This window comes from Gracilinanus agilis, chromosome 3, assembly GCF_016433145.1.
Source record: "Gracilinanus agilis isolate LMUSP501 chromosome 3, AgileGrace, whole genome shotgun sequence".
Classification (NCBI taxonomy): domain Eukaryota; kingdom Metazoa; phylum Chordata; class Mammalia; order Didelphimorphia; family Didelphidae; genus Gracilinanus; species Gracilinanus agilis.
In genome coordinates, this window is record NC_058132.1 from 127,874,805 (window position 1) to 127,894,445 (window position 19,641).

A 19,641-nucleotide genomic window follows, 5' to 3' on the forward strand; every position below is an offset into this window, starting at 1 on the left:
TATATATATGTATATATATATATATGTTTATACACAGAAGTACATGCACATATTTACATTGTGAGGCTCATGTCAGTCTGTACTATTTCCATGATGGTTGACTTTTTAGCTCAAAATTAGAAAAAAAAAGTTTCTTTAAATAATTTTATTTCCTGTATCCTGAAATAGTTTCATTGGTTTTTTTGAGCCAACATCATTAAAGTTATTTATTTTCTAATACAAATCCTTTTGGTTTTATGGCATTCTCATCAATGTCTCATCTTTTTAGACTATCGCTATTAGCTAACATTTATAGTCATACTTGTAAGGAATCAGGAACCTTCCATGTAATAGTCTCTTTAGAGTGTTATGTGAGTAAATATAGTTCACATCTGAACAAAGAGTACTAATGCCAAAGTCAGATGAGGATAAACCATTATGAGATGCTTTATTCAGAATATAGTGTGTCTGGCACAAAGTTAATTAGACTCCATTTTATTCTGGACCAGATAAATATAATTGAAAATGTGCTGGAGAAAACCATGAAATGAAAGATTGTACCAGAGGTGCTAAATAAAACAGCAATATCACAGAGATGAATCTTATATATAAATGTATTTATGAATATATACAACACAGATACAGTTTATTTTCTCTTTTCTTTTTTCTGTTGTCTCCAGTATAGTGCACTGAACCCCCGAGAATCTTGGGATATGTGGCACCCCACTTTGGTGGCAGAGGCTTTATTTGCTATCGCAAACATCTTCAGTTCCCTGCGTCTGATCTCACTGTTTACTGCCAATTCTCACCTGGGACCTCTGCAGATCTCTCTAGGAAGAATGCTGCTGGACATCCTGAAGTTTCTGTTCATATACTGTCTTGTGCTGCTAGCTTTTGCAAATGGCTTAAATCAGTTGTACTTCTATTATGAAGAAACAAAAGAATTAAGCTGCAAAGGAATACGGTGTGAGAAACAGAACAATGCGTTTTCCACGTAAGTTTAACAGAAATATCTATTGGTGGGTAGCTCTGTGCTGTGTTGGTATAATTAAGAATCCTACAGCTTCTGAGGCAGAATGTAAATGGCAAGTAAAGAGATGTATCTGGACAGAGATTTAGGTTATGCCCAAAAAAAGACAGAATTCAGCAAGTTGCTTGAACTTTGTTAAGCCTCAGCTTCCTCATTTGTAAAATGGAGATGATAGGTTTACCCTGTCACCTTCATAGGACTATTGTAACACAATGGATTGTGAAAGTATTTCTCATCTGTAAATCTATATATGAATGCAAGGCAGCCATTTAAGAGGAATAACTAAGTTTTGATTGTTTTCATTCTATTAAGAAGATCAATGTGGATAGCAAGGAAATGTTACTGAACTCAGGACAATCCTCCTGATATTAATAATAATACATACATACTTAACTTTGTTTTAAGGACCACTATGAGATTTTCTTTCTTTACCATCTGATAACAATTAAATATTTTGTCTTTTTAATTATTTGAGAGTTTTGAAACCAAAGAATGGTTTGAGAATTGAGAAACATCAAATATGATATTGCATAGGTATTGATGAAATAAAATAATTTAGCACAGATATTGGAAATGTTGATGCTCAATATTAACTGGAATGTGATATTTAATTTCCCCCTTCTGAATAAGAATTGTGGTCCCCACCTTAAAAAAAATCCATCCAAGTTTTAATTCGAATGAACCTTTGATTTCACTGGATTGGGTAGCCTCTGCTCTGACACAGAGAGTAATCCCTTATTAAAAAGTCTTTGCGAGTTATTATAAAGAGGGAAAGAGTAATTGCTTAGTAGTTAACCTTCTGATGAAGATCTAATACAAACTTGATGCTATTTTATTTGTTGAAGTAAATTAATAATAAAAATAATAACTAATACTTCAATAGTGCTTATTATTTCCAGGCAGTTTGCTAAGCACTTTATCATTATTTCATTTGATTATCAAATCATGAAAAGAAGACTAGTATTACCAACTGTATTCTATAGATGAGAAAATTGAAGCAACCAGAGGTTAAATGACTTGGCCAGGATCACACAGCAAAAAATATGTGAACTTGGATTTTAACTCACATGTTTCTGACTTCAGATCCAGTATTTTATCCACCATACAACCTAAATGTCTCAGCAATTCCTTCTGAAACATTATTTTCACTGTATCCATAAAGTAACAATAGACATTTTAAAGATTCATTGGTACAGCATTATTACCTATACATATAGTCTATTGCCTGGATAACTAATAAAATTATTTCTTTTCTAGATAATATTTAAAGTATATTACCTACTTTCATGCCTTCTTCATCCTAACATGCTGGAAAAATATATTCACTCTGACAGTGTCATCTTCTATGTCAACTGTAAGGCCCTTAGACCTCCTAGACTAAATTTCCCCTGACAATGTGACTTAGGTAACTCTGAATCCATCTTAATTTTTTAAATTTTCTTATCAGTTATTCCTTCCCAATGCTATGACTGCTTCTGTCTATAGCAACCCACACACTATATTGCTTCTAGTTCTTTCACTGGCAACGTAGGAAGAATTGGCAAATGCCAAGGGAAATAAGATCAGCCTAAATCATTCTATCTATTCCATCCACAGTTCCAAATCAATAGGCTCTGGGACAGAGCTTAAGAGTGATTACGCCTCCCTAGCGGAAAATACTTAGACTTTCTTTGTGAGAGGTTTTTTCCTTACACTCAGACCTCTACAGTAATCAGTTTTTCAATCAAAAAATAAATATTAATTTCTTAATCTATGCCAAGTACTGATCTAGGCACTGGGAACAGAAATATAATGAATAAAACAATATCTACTTCTTAGGAACCAACATTCTAATGGGGAAGAAAATAGCACACATGTGATGATTAAATACACAAGTAATAAATATGTGTTCAAATTGGTTAAATATAAGGTATTTTAGGAGAGAGGGCTTAAGCAATTGGAGGAAACAGGAAAGATACTATGTAGAAAGTAATGCTTGAATTATATGTTGAAGGAAATATCCAGGTGATAACCTTTCTAATGACTGTGTGTTGTTTAGAATGACCTCGATTTCTAGATCTTAATTAGTAATGTCAGGATTAAACTAATAAACAATGTAACTTGCAGATATTTCTGTACAAGAACAATTCAGTCCAATCCCAAACAGTCCCCACATCCCTGCAGATAACACCACAACTGCCTTCTTCCATGGTATCAAGATTAGGTCTTGATCTACATTCCAAGCTGTTGACAAATATGTTTTAGTGCTAGGCAGGAGTTCTTCCCTGTTGTCCAATCCCAGATATCCCCTCTCCTCTCTCTTTCTTTAATATACTTTCTTAAAATACTATAAAAACTAGAACCTCCTCTTTCTCTCCAGATTTGGTACATGTGTGTTTTGTTTCTCTCTCATTTTTTTTATTTTTATACCCTTACTTTCTGTCTAAGAATCAGTACTGTTCTAAAGAAGAAGAGCGATAAGAGCTAGGCAATAGGGGTTAAGTAACTTGCCAAGGGTCACAGAGCTAGCAAGTATCTGATGCCAGATTTAAATCCAGGACCTTCTGACTCTCTACACTGGGTCTCAATCCACTTAGCTACCAACTGCCTAGAATTAAAAAAAAAACAACAACAACAAACATGAGTGTGATCTGGTATGAGGCTGGGGAAGTCACTTAATTCAGTCTGTCTCATCTCTAAAAGGGAGTGAACCTACATCAAAGGATTGTTGCAAGAATCAAATGAAATGACTTATATTAAGCATTTTGCAAACCTTAAAACATCATAAAAATATAAGCCAGCTGAAGAGGTAGTTAGTTATGAGAAAACAAGGTGCATGTATAAGAAATGTTGTGGAGGTTAAGAGCAAAGATTTGACAATTGTTTGGCTTTTTTTTTCTTTGAATGTGAACAAAGAATTAAAAATATGAGGAGTCTGGAGAAAGAGTAGTGTTTTGGGCAGAAATATGGAAATTTGGTACTGGAATGAGTGTTGGGGGAAAGATAGAAAAAATAGAAAGTTTTGTTTAGGATAGGCCACGTTTTAGATGTCTCCAGAGTATCCAATTTGAAATATCCAATAGGTGGTGTAGGGAGGACACTCAAGGAGGGACTGGAGTTGGATACATACATGAGGACAGAGATGATAGATAAACCCCTGGGAGATGATGAAATCACCAAAAAGAAGAGTGTGAAGAGAGAACTTTCATAATATGGATGATTAATTGACAAAGGGGATTATTCTCAATGTTTGTGTTTCTAGATTATAAATTGCCAGAGAACTGAGAATATTGCTACATGTATTTCAATGTCACATATTATTGGTGTCTGAAAAGTAATGCATTTGTATCTTTGTATATTACTTTACATTTTATGAGCTTTGACAGTTCCATTTAATGGGAGACAACCAGTAATTTGATATTATTGTTGTAATTTCCTTTAGTACTTATTTAAACAAGAAGGCAAATTAATTGCAAAAAAGGCTCAAGAACTATTAAGAAATAGTTTTCACAAGAGGCAATAGATTAAATGAATGCTGTCCTAATATGGAAAAAATATACTCATAAACTTTGATTTAAACACCAGGGTATATTCTTTGTATGAGGGATATCAACTGTTAAAGAGTTATGGCCTTGTATAAGAGAGTTTATTGTACTTAGCTCAACAAAGTCTTAGGAAAGTGGTTCCAATGAAAGTATTCCCACATAAAGACAATCCATATTGAGATTTATTTTTCTCTCTTAGTTTGTAAGCATTGATCAATTCAATTAATTTGGGAATGACACAAGATCCAATAATAGTGGAGAATAGGACACTAAAATCTTAACTAAACAGATTGAGGGTCTAGTTTGAATTGACAAAATGTCAAGTTGTTAACACCAAGATCAGGAGTATTCATTCAGGAACTGCTGAAAAGAATATTTAAGGAAATGATATACATATCTAAAGAGTGATTCATCTTGTTAAAAGATAGAGATAGAAGAATATCTCAGGGGAAAAAAACATGAGAGAAAGGGATAATTGTAAAATTTAAATTTAGTCTCTTTTTTTAATTCAAATTGAAAAATCCAAATGAATGTTTTGCAGAAGGCTTCTAAATATTGCTGATTTGACAGATGGGAATGCTTTAGGTATGAATAAATAAATATTTCCCAACCATAACAATAACATTTATTTGGTAGCACTGTTTTTATTTGACATTTAAAAGCCATTTACTAAAATACTTATATCAGTAGGATTATGGAAGCTTTTGTAGGCATCATGTTTTATTTAATGTCTATTTCCTTCTGAATTGTGATGTGTCTGTTATATGTTGGAGAAACAGAAGCTGAAGATTTGCATTTGTGTATTAACAGTGAGAAAACAGTATTTGGCAATGGAAAATAAAGAGACCATAATGGGGGTGGGAGGAGCTCAAATATAGTCAAATTAATACTATTACATTTTAGTCGGTGATTATTAAAGTTAATAGAAACAAATAGTTCATGCCCAATGAACAAATTTTCTCTTTGAAATTGAAACTTTCTCAGATAATTAATTCCTTGACACCGTGAATTGGATTAAATTTGCTTTAGTAAGGCAAAAACAACAACAAATAAACCCTTAGACATTTTACTCCAGTAAAAAGGTAAGACTTTCTTGTTCTCTTATGAGTCATAGATTGGAGGAAATAATAATTTTTAGCCTTTATTTTTTGTTTGATAGACATCCTTTTATAGGATTCTTTAGAGTCTGGAAACATGAAGGAAAATCCCATTTCTCTGAGATTATCATGTGATTTTAAATAAATTTATTCAGTTGATGGTGCATGATTCCCTAATCAATGAAATAGGGATGCTAAAAATTGCCCTACCTGCCCTGATATATTGTTATGAATCATAGTAAAATGCTAGATCTGGAGTCAGGAAGAATTTGATTCACATCCTACCTCAAGCCTTTACTAGCTTCATGGCGCTGACAAGTCACTTTCATGTATTAACCTCATTTCTTCATTAGCAAAATGAGTAAGTTGGACTACATGACTTTTCATATCCTTTCTGGTTCTAAATATGTGATCCTATAGACATTTTGAAAACCTTAAATTTCTAGAGAAATGTAAATCATTATTGAGTCAAGATATTAATGGGCTATCAAGACAGCATGGTCAGCCTATCTCAATAAGATAGGAACATATTTGGAAATATTTGTTATCATGAAAGGTCACTAAGTTCATGTAGAGTTTGCTCTGTTTATCTATTTGTTGATTTTTTAAGGGGAGATCTGTCAGATATACAATATCATAACAACAGGGAGGTCCCACCCAGATGAGGAGCTATACTCCAGCAGTGCAGATCATGGTCTACTTTGCAACAACTTACTCTATAAAAGAGCTTGACAGGATTTTGACATGTTAAAAGTAACTTGCCTACATCACACAGCCATTCTACATCAGAAGTGGTACTTGGACCAAGGTCATCCTTGCTCTAAGGCTAACTCTCTATCCATCATACCATATCATAATGTAGAATTATTTTAAGTCATCTGAAGGGTTAATGTAAATACATTGTTTACATTTTGATTTCCAAACATTCTAAGACTGTTATCCATGCCTCATCTTGTACATGAATAATTTTTTTATCCATTCACAGGAAGAAAGGGTTAGACAGAGACAGAGACAGACAAAAAGGAGAAAGAAAGAGACATATAGATAGAAAAAGAAAGTATCAGAGAAAGACATGTAGAGAAAAACTATGACAGAGTAGTTATTTAAAAGTGGTAAACAAAATTTCCTTAAACCTGTAACTATTTAATTCATCACTTGTTCAAACATTTCTTGAGAGGTATGTGATACACTATTCAAAGGTTTTCTACAGGAAGATTTAGGCTCATTCTTACACAAGTTTCAATAAAATGTCATCTTTCCATTTTTTATTTCAATTTTAATTCAAAGATGCCTTAGAGTGATACTGTTGGTAACATCATTAAATTAATCAAATGAAGATAACAGAAAGCATATTACATATATATGTGTGTGTATACACACTTACACAATGTATTTTATATTATTCTCAATATGTTCTAATTCAAAATCCTTAATGATCTTTTATCTTCCACTTCCCCAGGTTATTTGAGACACTTCAGTCTCTGTTTTGGTCCATATTTGGACTCATTAATCTTTATGTGACCAATGTCAAGGCACAGCATGAATTTACAGAGTTTGTTGGGGCCACCATGTTTGGGACATACAATGTCATCTCTCTAGTTGTTCTACTCAACATGCTCATTGCTATGATGAATAATTCTTATCAACTCATTGCTGTAAGTTCAATTCTTTACTTGAAATTTATTATTTTCCTTGAAATATTCTCCTTTCTAAATATTCCATGTTTCATGAAAAAGTTTTGGAAACAGCCATAAGGGATGGCCAGTTTGAAGAAACTTAGTGAAATTATAGAATTATGTGAGCACTAATCCCATTTATTTTTCTTTTTATTTCTTTCAGTCTTTATTTCTTTCTTTTAGAAATTTTACTTACCTATATCCATATCTTTTAAATTAATCTCATATGTACATATAAATGAAAATAATTTATTAAGTGTATATTATGAACCAAATACCAGAGATAAAAATATATACTCAAAGAGTTCTTGACCTTAAGGAGACTACGTTCTAATGGGAGGGAAAAATATGAAAAAGCAACAGACATAATCCAGCACTTTGAGGTTGTAGCACTTAAAGAAAGATGCACGAGTTTGACTTGGTAGAACCAAGTAAAACTTTGGGGGTACATGCAACCAAAAGGTCATAATGGAAAAAAGAAAAAGCAACGAAAGATTTCTGTTCCATATATTTCTATTTTATAAAGAAATATTTTACAAGTATAATCATTCTGAACATTTGACCCATGAGTTGCCAAATTGTATAAACATATATATATATATATATATACATAATTCCAATGGAATATTATTTTCATTCCCATTTCCACCATAGTATTGCCAAAATTATTTGAATGGGAAGTAATCTGTTAGTTGTACTTGGGAAGGCTGAGTGGTTTCCATAGTAAATCTGTTGCAAACGAAATGTTGCAATAAACTATGTCAATAAATGTTTTCTAGGCATTTACTCAGAGACCTAAAAATCTTCAAGAAAGTCACATTGTCATAAGAAAATTCAAGTACTAGGATTTGCAAGATTTTCTAACTTCTGATATAAAAGATTTTACAGACAACTATCTTATCTGATGATTTGGGGGGAACAATAGCTTTCTCTATTCATGATTGAAACAGTAGAATAATATTCCACCAGCCAGCTCACATTTCCAAAATTCAACTTCTGTTTGTCAGAAGGAAAAAAGAAGATATTTAGTAACCATTTAATTAATACGGTTTTTGCAGAGAATACACCCACTTGTCAAAAAAATGTTGAACCAGCAAGCTCCAAAATGTCCTTATTCTATTCAGAAAGTGAAATTAGACAGTAACTTAAGATTTATCCTGTGCTGAGGGAAAGTCTTAAATAATATTGAATAAATAATTACCCAAGCTGAAAAGTCATTTCAGAGAGAGAGAGAGAGAGGCAGAAAGACAGAGAAAGAGACAGAGACAGAGACAGAGAGACAGAGACAGAAAGGGAGCGAGTAAAAGAGGGAAAGAGAGAAAGAGGGATGGGACTCTGGGAATGAGAAAATTAGATAAGATGATATATGCAAAGCATTTTACAAAGATTAAAATGCTATATAAATTAGTTATTATCATTCATCATTGTGCTACTACTACTGACAATATAATGATAACAAATATAATAAAACCAGAGTTTAGACTTTAAAGGGCTCTCTACATATTTTGCTAACTCATTATACTCATGTCCAAATTTGTATCTCTGTGGTCTCAGAAATTTTGGTACTAAATTCCGAAATAACCTTGAGTCCCTTTTCCCTTTCTTCCACCTCCTCACCTCACAATAAGGATGGCCAAGAGAAAGATAATGTGATATAGAGAGAAATTGAAATGGTGAGAGAAGACCTGAAACAGCCAGGAAAATTGTCATCAACTCCAGCTTAACCCATTTTCTTTCACTTGTTCCCATCACCTCTCCTACAATAACCACTTGTCCTTTTTGGGACTATAAGATAAATAATGAGAAAAGCCAAAAAAGATGAGTTTCTAGAAGAGTGTTCACTCCCTATTATTGTTGCTAAAGCCACACCTGCTGCCCTCCTGGTAGCTGAGGAACAGAAGTAGCTTTAAAGTCTTTGGTTAAGTAACTCTCTAGCAATCCCCACAAATCCCAAAGAGAGACATCTTAATAACTTTTCAGATCTCATTCACAATTGTATCTCTCATTGTTCTAAATGTTTTCTAAAATTTGGCCAGAATATCATGTTTTGGTTTTGCTTTTTAATTATTTTAAGGAAATGTAATGAAGGGATTGATCACTTTGCAAGAGCCCACAGAGCATGCAAAGATTTTCTTTTCCTAGTAGTTCACAGAGAATGGATGCAATGCTGCCTGGTTGTTACCAGCCTCATTCCAATCCAACAGGACCTTATTCATGGCTTTGCAATCCCTGGTGAAGCCCTTGAGATTTATCTCATATTTAGTTCTCTATGTTCAGTTCTTTCTAGGGTTGACAGCTAAGCCCATTCTCCTGTGGTGAGGGAACATGGTTCCCAAAGCTCCTACTTCCCTGTGGGACAATTTTTCCACCTTCTCTAATTGTTTTTGCTCCTAGTGGTCACTACGTCCCTAGCAGACTCTGCTACCAATTCTAGTTTCTGGTGAGAAGCTTCTCTGGTGGCTTTGGAGGAATCTTCGTTTGTCACCTTATTCACCCCAAATCTGGAAAGAATAAATTTAAAAGAAAGGCAACATGTGTGGATAAACACCTAGTAATCTCATAGGAGACAGGGAACCTGACTTCTCCCCCTGACCCCATCCCCCACCACAGGCAGCACCCTGCAAAAGCAAACAGGGAAAAGAAAAGCACCCCAGAACTGAGAGAGGGGCATAGCAGTCCTGTCATATGTGACCTCAGTTCCAACTTACTGACTACTGAGTCAGCAGTCTTTCCATCTCACAGTCAGAAGGTTTTCTGTCACCCACAACACCAGCCCCAGGCGTGAAAGTAGGATATAAATAGAAATTTTGAACCTTGGACTTAATCCCCCATAAATCCCTTAGTTTTCTCCAAATTCCCTTTACTCTCTCCTGCACCTCCACATTTGTGTGGTCACGTTATTGTTTTATAGTTGGCTGTAACTCCTCCCTCTTTCTCTTTTGTTCCTGGGAGCGAGCTGGTCAGTACCTTTTAGTTAGTCTCTTTTGTTAGTTTATTATTAATAAAATATTCATAAATAAAATACTTAGTATTTTGCAATATTAATTTTAATCTCCACCGTAGGCTCATTGAGCATCCACGTGTTGGACCAGAATCAGACAGAGAATATTGCATGTGTTCTGGATAACCCATTAAGAAGGGCAAATTTGAGAACACTCCAAGGACTGGGTCCCTACCTGGTTAGTCCTCCCATTATAGAAGTTCATTGTGGCAATGATTACCATTTTTTTCATAGAAAAAGAATGTCTGATTTCTGCAATATAATCTAATTAGGTGACAAAATCATAGGCATATTTGCTTATTGTAAATAAAAATTATTATATTGTTATAAGTACTATACATGATATTTTATACAATATATTATGTTCACATAATATAACAAATTGTATGATTATATTATAACTGGGAGGGCATCATTGTAAGAAGGAAGCATCATCTTCACTTAAAGACTAAAATCTTAATCCTTTATTAAACTCAATGACACCTAATAAAGTAAATCTCTAGAATAAATTTTGATAAGATACAATATAATAGAGTATTTAAAAAAAATAAAACTAGCCTCAAAGCCATGAAGATTTGGGTTCAAATCCTATCTCCTATATGTATCGACTCTACACAAATCATTTAAATCCTCTGTTTACAGGGAAATCTCTAAGACTCTAATTTGTAGAGCAAGAGTTGATCTGTGTTGGTGGAAGGAGTTTCCTCATTGGGAGCTCGCTATACCATTGTAGTCATAGGTCCAATCCAACACTATATCAAAATAAGATTGTGCCTGGTATTGGGCAGCTAGGTGGTGCTATGGATAGAGCATTGGACCCTAGAGTCAGGGAAATTAGAATTCAAGTCAGCCTTAGACACTTACCAGCTGTGTGACCCTGGGTAAGACTCTTAACTCTGATTGCCTCTGTTTCTTCATCTGTAAAATTAGCTGGAGAAGGAAAGGGCAAAATTCCTCTAGTATTTTTTGCCAATAACAACCCAAATAGGCTCATGAAAAGTTGGACATGACAAATAAATAAGTGAACAACAACAAAATTCCCTGATTCTCTAAATTCTCAACATGTTCTAATCCTTTTGCTTCTCCCTAAACATATGCATAATTTAGGTTTTTACTGTTTAGGGTGAGATGAATGAAAACATGAGGCATTGACTATGTAGTTTCTGATGGTACTCAAAAGCTGCATGTGTAAATTTAAAGAAGATCAGAATCTCAGACTCACTGATTACCAGTCCTGCCTCTGATCTTACCCAGGATTAACTGGTCAAGGCTGTGTTAAAAATATAGTTCTAAAATAGAAAAGTGCTGAACTAAATAGAAACCATAATCTTCTTTAGTATTTTTCAGTCTCCTCAAAGGTAGAGAATTGATTCCAATGCAAAATATACCAAGCATGAATTTTACTTCTATAGAAAATAAAAATTATGTTAGACATACATAATTTATCACATGATCTGATTTTCTCAGCTCTACCCCTAGTGAATGGTAACATCATGAATTCATACCTAATTACAACCACCCCTTTAATACTGAATTATTAAATTGTCTATTTTGTTAAAAGAAGGAAAAGAGACTTGATTCTATGTGGGGCTTTTTTTTGTTTTGTTTTTAATCAGGACTAACAGAGCCCAGTGTAGTTCTCAGAAAGGAGTACAAATCCCTTCCTGGTGGAAAGGGGAAGGGGCAATTAAGGTTGGAATGAAGGTTCACCATGGTTTACAATGAATGGTGTGAAATGAGGGGAAAACTTGGTTATATCAGTTGGGAGGCCAGTTGGTAGCTGTCATGTTTTTTTGTTTAGGATCACGCAGACATTGAATGGAAATTTGCACGGACAAAGCTATGGATGAGTTATTTTGAAGAAGGAGGTACTCTGCCTACTCCCTTCAATGTCATCCCAAGCCCCAAGTCTCTCTGGTATCTTCTCAAATGGATCTGGACACACCTGTGCAAAAAAAAGATTAGAAGGAAACCAGAAAGTTTTGGAACAATAGGGGTAAGAATACAGAATGTTAGTATTGCTCTCTCTCTCACTTCTTTCATTTGTATATAAGAATCTCCTTTCATACCTTAAGGTACCTTTAAGAAACCAAATGAACCAAGCTTTTTTGTTTTAGATGACGAGCCCACTGGCCTTCCTTTTGCCTCACTAAATACTTCCATCCTACTCCCACTCTCATGTAAGAATGTATATTACTCCAGCACTGATTGCATATGTGGATCAGCAGGTGATGCCCACCACTGTGACCTAAGTGCATTGTTCCTATTGCTAGCAGCAATCTTACAGGGCTTTCAATTGCCCAACAATTTTGCTGAATTACTGCATTTGCTCTGAGCCACATTAGATGCATAATAAATGAGGATGCAGCTACAAAATCGTATTTGGGGTAATTAGAGAAATGGAGAATTGAGTTCTTGTAAAAATGTGCTAGAATAATAGAGATGGAGCAATCGAAGAGACCATCTAGATCAGTCTGTACCTGAACAAAAATTTCCTCTACAATATTCTCAACAGGTGGCTATCAAGCTTTTGCTTCCAGAGCTCCAGTAGAAGGGTAACCCACAATCTCCTGAGCTAGTCCATTCTATTTTTGAATAGCACTAATTGTTAGGAAGTTTTCCTTATTCCATGCCTAAATTTGCTATTTTTCACAAAGTACAATCGTTGTTTCTATTTCTGCCCTCAAAAGCCAAGCAGTTCATATCTAATCCCAGTTTCATTTGAAGCCCTAAAATTATTTTTTAAAAGTTTTCATGTCCCCTATCCTTACCCTCACTAAATTTCCCCCTGGCTAACCACTACCAGTTTCTTCTGGTGGTCATCATATGGCATAACCATGAAGCCAGATGAAGACTAACACATTCACCATCCTCTGCATACTCTCCAGATCTTGATTTCTATTTAGCATTTAGAATCCTTCATGATCTGGCTACAGCCTGTCTTTTTTTAAAAACCCATAACTTCTGTGTATTGACTTATAGGTGGAAGATTGGTAAGGGTAGGCAATGGGGGTCAAGTGACTTGCCCAGGGTCACACAGCTGGGAAGTGTCTGAGGCTGGATTTGAACCTAGGACCTCCTGTCTCTAGGCCTGGCTCTCGATCCACTGAGCTACCCAGCTGCCCCTACAGCATGTCTTTTGAAGCTCATTACACATTGTTCTCCTTAATGCACTCTACACCATAAGCAAAGTAGCCTGTTCTGTTCCTTATGAATGCCATTGTCTTCTCTTACGCTCTGCACAGGTGGACCCCAATGACCTTCTCACTTCCAACTCTTAGAATTCTCAGTTTCCTTTAAAGATCGGCTCAAATGTGACTTTCTTTATTAAGATTTCTTTGCTATCCCCTAATTGTTAATGTTGCCCACCAAATATAGTCTGTAATTGCTTTTATTTATAATTTTGTACCTATGCCTATGTTGTATAACATAGATAAGTGTAAGCTCCTTGAGGGCAGAAGCTATTTTGTTTTGATATTAAAATATCTTTCTAGTGATACATCTATCATAGCACCTGCAAATGTTAGGCTCTTAATGTTTGTTGCATTGATTTGAATTCCTAAATATGGTGCCTTGAGCTGAACACTAGATAGTCTAGATGACATCTTGACTAGAGCTGAGTATTTAGAGGTGATGATTTTTCTATTCACATTAGCTTTTTGGTTAGGTCACTATTCATTTATATTTGGTTCACAATTCATTAATTTGATGAGAGTTTTGCAAATAATCTGATTAGTAACTAAAAAGCAATTTTAATATAAGCATTATTTTTATATTCATCCCCATTTAGTTATCTCTTATTAGATTTGGCCCAATAATTGGTATTTTAGATTTCTATTCCATTTTTTTCTTCAAAATTAATAAGCATCTCATCTATTTCTTTTTTCAAAGTCACTAAAAATTATCAACATAGAGCAGAGGATACAGCTTTGAGACACAATGCATTTTCTTAAAAGCTGATATCAAATTATTAATGCAGACTTTTGAGTTTGGCTTTTTAATAAGTTGCTAATTGCCTTATTATTCTGTTTTAATAGCATTTTATAGCATTAAAGGATTTGCTAAATCTACAATATTTACCAATCTGCATGTATAATAATTTTGTCAAAAAGAAGGGGAAAGTAGCCAGAAGGGATTAAGGTTCTAATGAAACCTTACTGACTAACTTTAATATATGGTAGAAATGGGCCAATACTTGAAGTCAAACTGATCTTGTTATATAGACTTTGGATTTCTCTGTCTTACAATTTGTAAAAATTGACACATTTGCTTTTTTCCTTGGCCTTTCAAATATTATTGACTATGTCTCAATAATCACATCTGCCAATGATTCCCTATCTAAGGATGCTACTAGAAGATTTTGAGACAACTCACCTATGGGTCTCTTCGGAAGTCGCTTCATGGCATTTCACTGCTCCACCAAACTATCTTTTCTTCATTTTGTTGACATCCTTTCTCTTCTACTCTTTCTGATTCAGTTTGAGTTCTTTTCCTTATTTTCTTCTTTGGTTCTCTCATTCTTCTATTTATCTCATTTCCTATTATTCTGTCTCCTCAAATCATCCTCTGCCCCTTCATCTTTCTCCTGTCTTTATAATACTCTTGTTTTTATCCTCTCCCATTTCCTATTCTTCTCTTTTTCCTATTTCTTCTCCCCCAATCTGTCTCATCTTTTTTCCTCCCCAATCTCTCATTTTCTCTTTCCTTCTCCTCCTCCCTAATAATAAGCTCCCTGGTAGTAGACCTCAACAGCTCTGAATATCCTGCCCATGCTGAAAAGTAAAAATGGTAGGAATTACGAAAGGGAATCCAGGAATATAGATCTATAAACTAACTACTTCAATAGTTTTTGAGTAGGTCACCTTTTTTCTTTGTATCTCATATTTCTCTTTTATGAAAAAGGGCAGTCTCATCTACCTACCAATTTCTCCTATTCCATTTCTTTGAGTATCACTAAACTAACAATAGAATTTACAACATTTTGACCACAAAGAAAATCTTTTCAGACATACAAGATTAAGATAAAGTGCTGAGAAGTAGCTTTAGATTTTTTATATTTTTTCTTTTCCCTTAAACTGTTTTATGACTCCTGGTTAGAGTTTCTTTGAATGTATTAAATTATCATTTTCAGTCTACAAGAAATATTATCAATGCCTCACATTTTTTCCTAAACAAAAACTCTTCAAATTTTCATCTATTTAGTTAATAATATTAATTGATTGGGAAAATTTGAAGGGGATCCTGTAGCTAGGAGTAGCTCTGGCCAATTTCTATTTTCCTCAATTATGAATAACATTGTTAGGGTAGTAGCTGCTAAGTAAACATTAATTTATTCTGTTATCTTTCAGGATTAGATTTCAATGCATCTTGACTTTGTTATTCCTTTCATCAGCAAATTCTATCACTACCCAGAGGAAAAGCAACTTCAGAATCAAATGGTTAAGTAAAAGCTTAAAAAAGAGGGAAAGAGGGGGCAGCTGGGTAGCTCAGTGGAGTGAGAGTCAGGCCTAGAGACAGGAGGTCCTAGGTTCAAACCCGGCCTCAGCCACTTCCCAGCTGTGTGACCCTGGGCAAGTCACTTGACCCCCATTGCCCACCCTTACCACTCTTCCACCTATGAGACAATACACCGAAGTTAAGGGTTTAAAAAAAAAGAGGGAAAGAAATTGAACAAGAAAGCACATTATTGAGTAAAAAAAAGCTAGATGAGGTAAAAAGAAAGATAAGAAAAGGAAAATAATCTGAAAGCACTAAAGGGAATATAATCAGCTCTCAGTTATCCATGTTAGTGAAGGCAATGAATGGTACAATTATCCATAATATAATTAACATTTTGCTTGCTTCTTAATGGTAATTAAAAGAACTTATACTTGAAAACATAATTCTATGAATGTAAAGTCATCTTTGGGCAAAACCATAAAAAAGTATTTATTGAGGCACTAAAATGTCCTCCTATCCTCCCTTCTCTTTCCTATCTCTTCCATCTGGATGTTCTATCTTCATTTCATGAATCTCTAATGCTATCCCTAAGATCCTAAAATTTGATTTCCCTGTTTGTTTAACCAAATTAATCTGCCCTTTGCCTGGGATATTTGTCAAACTGAAAAGAAAGCTAATAGTATAATTCTACATAAAATGTTAATGACTAATAATATTAAAATGTTATTTTTCACAGATGTCCTTGTAATTTAGAATTCTATTTGTGCAGACTCTCAGTTCTGCCTATTATGCTCATCAGATTTGCAATTGACAGAAAACTGTAAGGATATGGTTGAGATCCAAAAAAAGATATTTAACAAGTTGGCATGTTGGACAAGATATAATAAGAATAAATTGATTAGGTTCAAAAAATTCAGTTTCCACAGTGAAAGACTAGGAAGTTAATGAAACTTCTTGAGTAGAGGAGTAATATATAAATATTTTGTTTCCATTAACACACTAAACAGTGCAGGTGGGTTGTTTCACTAAAAACTTGAAACTAAGGTTTACTATTGACTAATCCACAGTGTGGATCATCACAATTTTAGAATAGTACAAAATTATTTACATTTTATTTGGAAGGTAGATATGGGAGTTATGAATTCACTTGAAACTAAATAAAACTACATTAATTAATTTCTTAAACTTGAAATTAAATAAAATCACATCAGGTTGACTAACCAGTTTGGATTCTTTATCTCCCCCTAGCTCTTTACTCCTGCCTAATTCTCACCAAATACCGACCAAATTTATCTTTTCCTTAGGAGGCCTCTGCAGCATCACATAAAGCAGCAACATAAGCAGAGCCTTTATTTTCTAAAGTAGCTCCGTAACAATAGAAGTCCTTCAGATATCTGCATTGCAGCTGTTTTGTCACTCCCAGTTTTTTATTCTCCAGGTTCATTGTGTCATAGTTTTAGGACTGGAAGGTTTATCAAGAGCAACCTTTGAAAAAAATTATTTATATTTTATCTATTTTTTCAAAGAACAAAAATCAATTTTCTTTCTCTTACATTACCAAACCTAACACTGAAAAAAAAAGAAAGAAAAACAACCCTTTCCACTAATGTGTATAGTCAAGAAAAATAGATTCCTACAATGTCCATGTCAAAAAGATATATTTCATTTAGTACCCAGAGTCCCTCGCCTTCCTGTCTAACTGCCTCATGATCCATCCTCTGGAAGTAGGTAGTAAGTAGTTATTGAAAAAAGGCTTTCAAATGTATTTGCTTTGACAGTGTTGTTATTATATAAATTATCTTCCTGGTTATGCTCACTTCACCTTGTATCAGTTCATATGAGTATACCAGGTTTCACTGAAATCATTCCTTTCATCATTGTATAACAACAATATACATATGCTATGATTAGCATTGCATTCATATATCATAATTCGTTCAGCTCTTCCCTGATTTATGGGAACCTCTTAATTTACAGGTCTTTGCCATTTTAAAAAAATGTTATATACTCTTAGGTATATAGGTCCATTTCCCTCTTTCTTTGTTCTCTTTGTGAAACACTTTATATTTCAGATGCTCAAAATAGGGAAAAAGAGACTAAGTGACACACAATTTTAATTCTTTAACTTTTCAGTGTCTTGCCAATTCTATCCAACCTAATTAAAAAAATACTTATAGGATTCAAAAGTTATCTTCCTGACTCCAAAGTTATTGCTTTATCCCACCATGCCACCCGAATATTCCTGGTTTTTCATTTTTTCCTCATTTCACATTATCCCCTTATTATCCTATTACCTCCCTTCTTAACATGTTGGATTTTATCAGTGTATCTAAAAAAAATGGTGCACAGGACAGAATACAATTCTCTAAAACATTTGGTCAGGGCCAAGTATATTGGAATTATTTCTCTAACATGTCACTTAGCTATCCCATCTGTCTAAAGCTACTACTCTGTCTCTTTGTTCTTGTCCTAAATATATTTGAAAACTCCATTTGCTGTTAGAATTATTCACAAACCCCCAGTCATTATGGTCTTTAGCCTCTCTGCCCTCATTCTCTTAGATTTTTTTCCTTGAATATGTCACTCTCTTTTATTCTCTTTTCTTTTTCATGTTAAAATGTACTCTCATTAGAATTCTCTATGTAGCCTCCAGTCAGATATCTTCATGTTTCCTTGTCTCTAGTATCACGTAAAATTGCATTGTCAAATTTCATTTTTGAGTAAGTAACATTCTTCCAAAGCCTTTGGCCCTTTCAGAATTTCAGATCCGAGGATCAGAACCCCTAATTATCTGAATGTTTCATTCATTTCTCAATCCATTGTCATAGGGAGCAAGCCCATTCTCCAGGTGACAGTGATTAGCACCTGTGAAGTGAATATTAAATGAAGCTCATAATCCAGCTGTGACTTCCACATTGTAGAGAATTCTCTACTCTCCACAAATGCTTATTAGATGCAAACTGTTGATAATTTAATAGGGAAATCCTAGGAGTTGCCTGAGGCATAAAGAGATTGAGTAACTTCTCTGGTTTCTCAGAGCTCCTATATCTCATGAGCAAGATTTTAACTTTTCTTTCTGAATGCTAAGCCTAACACTCAATCTGCTACTCCATGCTATGGCTAATGTGAACATTATATTAATTAAAAGTTGGAGAATATGGAATAATAATGACACAGTAACCTTGAAAGCAAGATTTTCTGCACCTTAGTTTTAATGTGGCTTATCCTTCTTGTTTGGATAATTGAATTAATCTCCTAGAGAAAAAGAGGGAGAAGATAACAATAATAAAACTCTTCCCATTATTTTACTGTTTTAAGATTTAATATGTATGTATGTGATATATGTATATATATTATTTTCTTTCAGACTATATTTTTTCCTAATATGTTTTATTTACTCAATTTAGTATCCTAGTTACATGTTTTAAAAAATTAGCATTCATCTTTTACAAATTTTGAACCTCAAATTTTCTCTCTCCCTCCTCCACCCCTTAAAATGGCAAGTAACATGATATCAATGATATATGTGGGGGCAACTAAGAAGCTTATTGGATTGAAAAACCAGACCTGGTGGTAGGAGATCCTGGGTTCAAATTTGACCATAGACACTTCCTAACCATTTAATCCTGAGCAAATCACTTAATACCAAATGCCTATCCCTTGGGGCTCTTCTGCCTTGGAATAATAAATAGTATCATTTCTAAGATAAAAGATAAATTGTTTTTAAGTAATAATAATACACATGAAGTAATGAAAATATTATTTCATATTGCCAAGTTGCAAAAGAAAATACAGCTTACACATACAATCCTCAAAGAAACTGTAAACAAAAATGTTTCAATCCGCACTCAAAGTTCATCAGTTCTCTCTCTTGAAGTAGGTAGCATTTTCCATA

At 34.1% G+C, this 19,641-nt stretch overlaps 1 protein-coding gene across 6 annotated transcripts in view; it reads left to right on the plus strand.

Annotated features, from left to right (window-relative positions):
* TRPC4 (transient receptor potential cation channel subfamily C member 4) overlaps nt 1-19,641 on the plus strand; it is a 173,148-nt gene that overhangs the window by 138,742 nt on the left and 14,765 nt on the right. For 4 of the 6 annotated variants that reach the window (XM_044666070.1, XM_044666072.1, XM_044666073.1 and 1 more), the window contains 3 exons: nt 660-973; nt 7,090-7,285; nt 12,109-12,303. In XM_044666070.1, the coding sequence (XP_044522005.1) occupies nt 660-973; nt 7,090-7,285; nt 12,109-12,303 (705 nt within the window). Of the gene's footprint in view, nt 1-659; nt 974-7,089; nt 7,286-12,108; nt 12,319-19,641 lie in introns of all 6 variants that reach the window. The other 2 variants (XM_044666071.1, XM_044666074.1) reach the window with 2 other exon arrangements.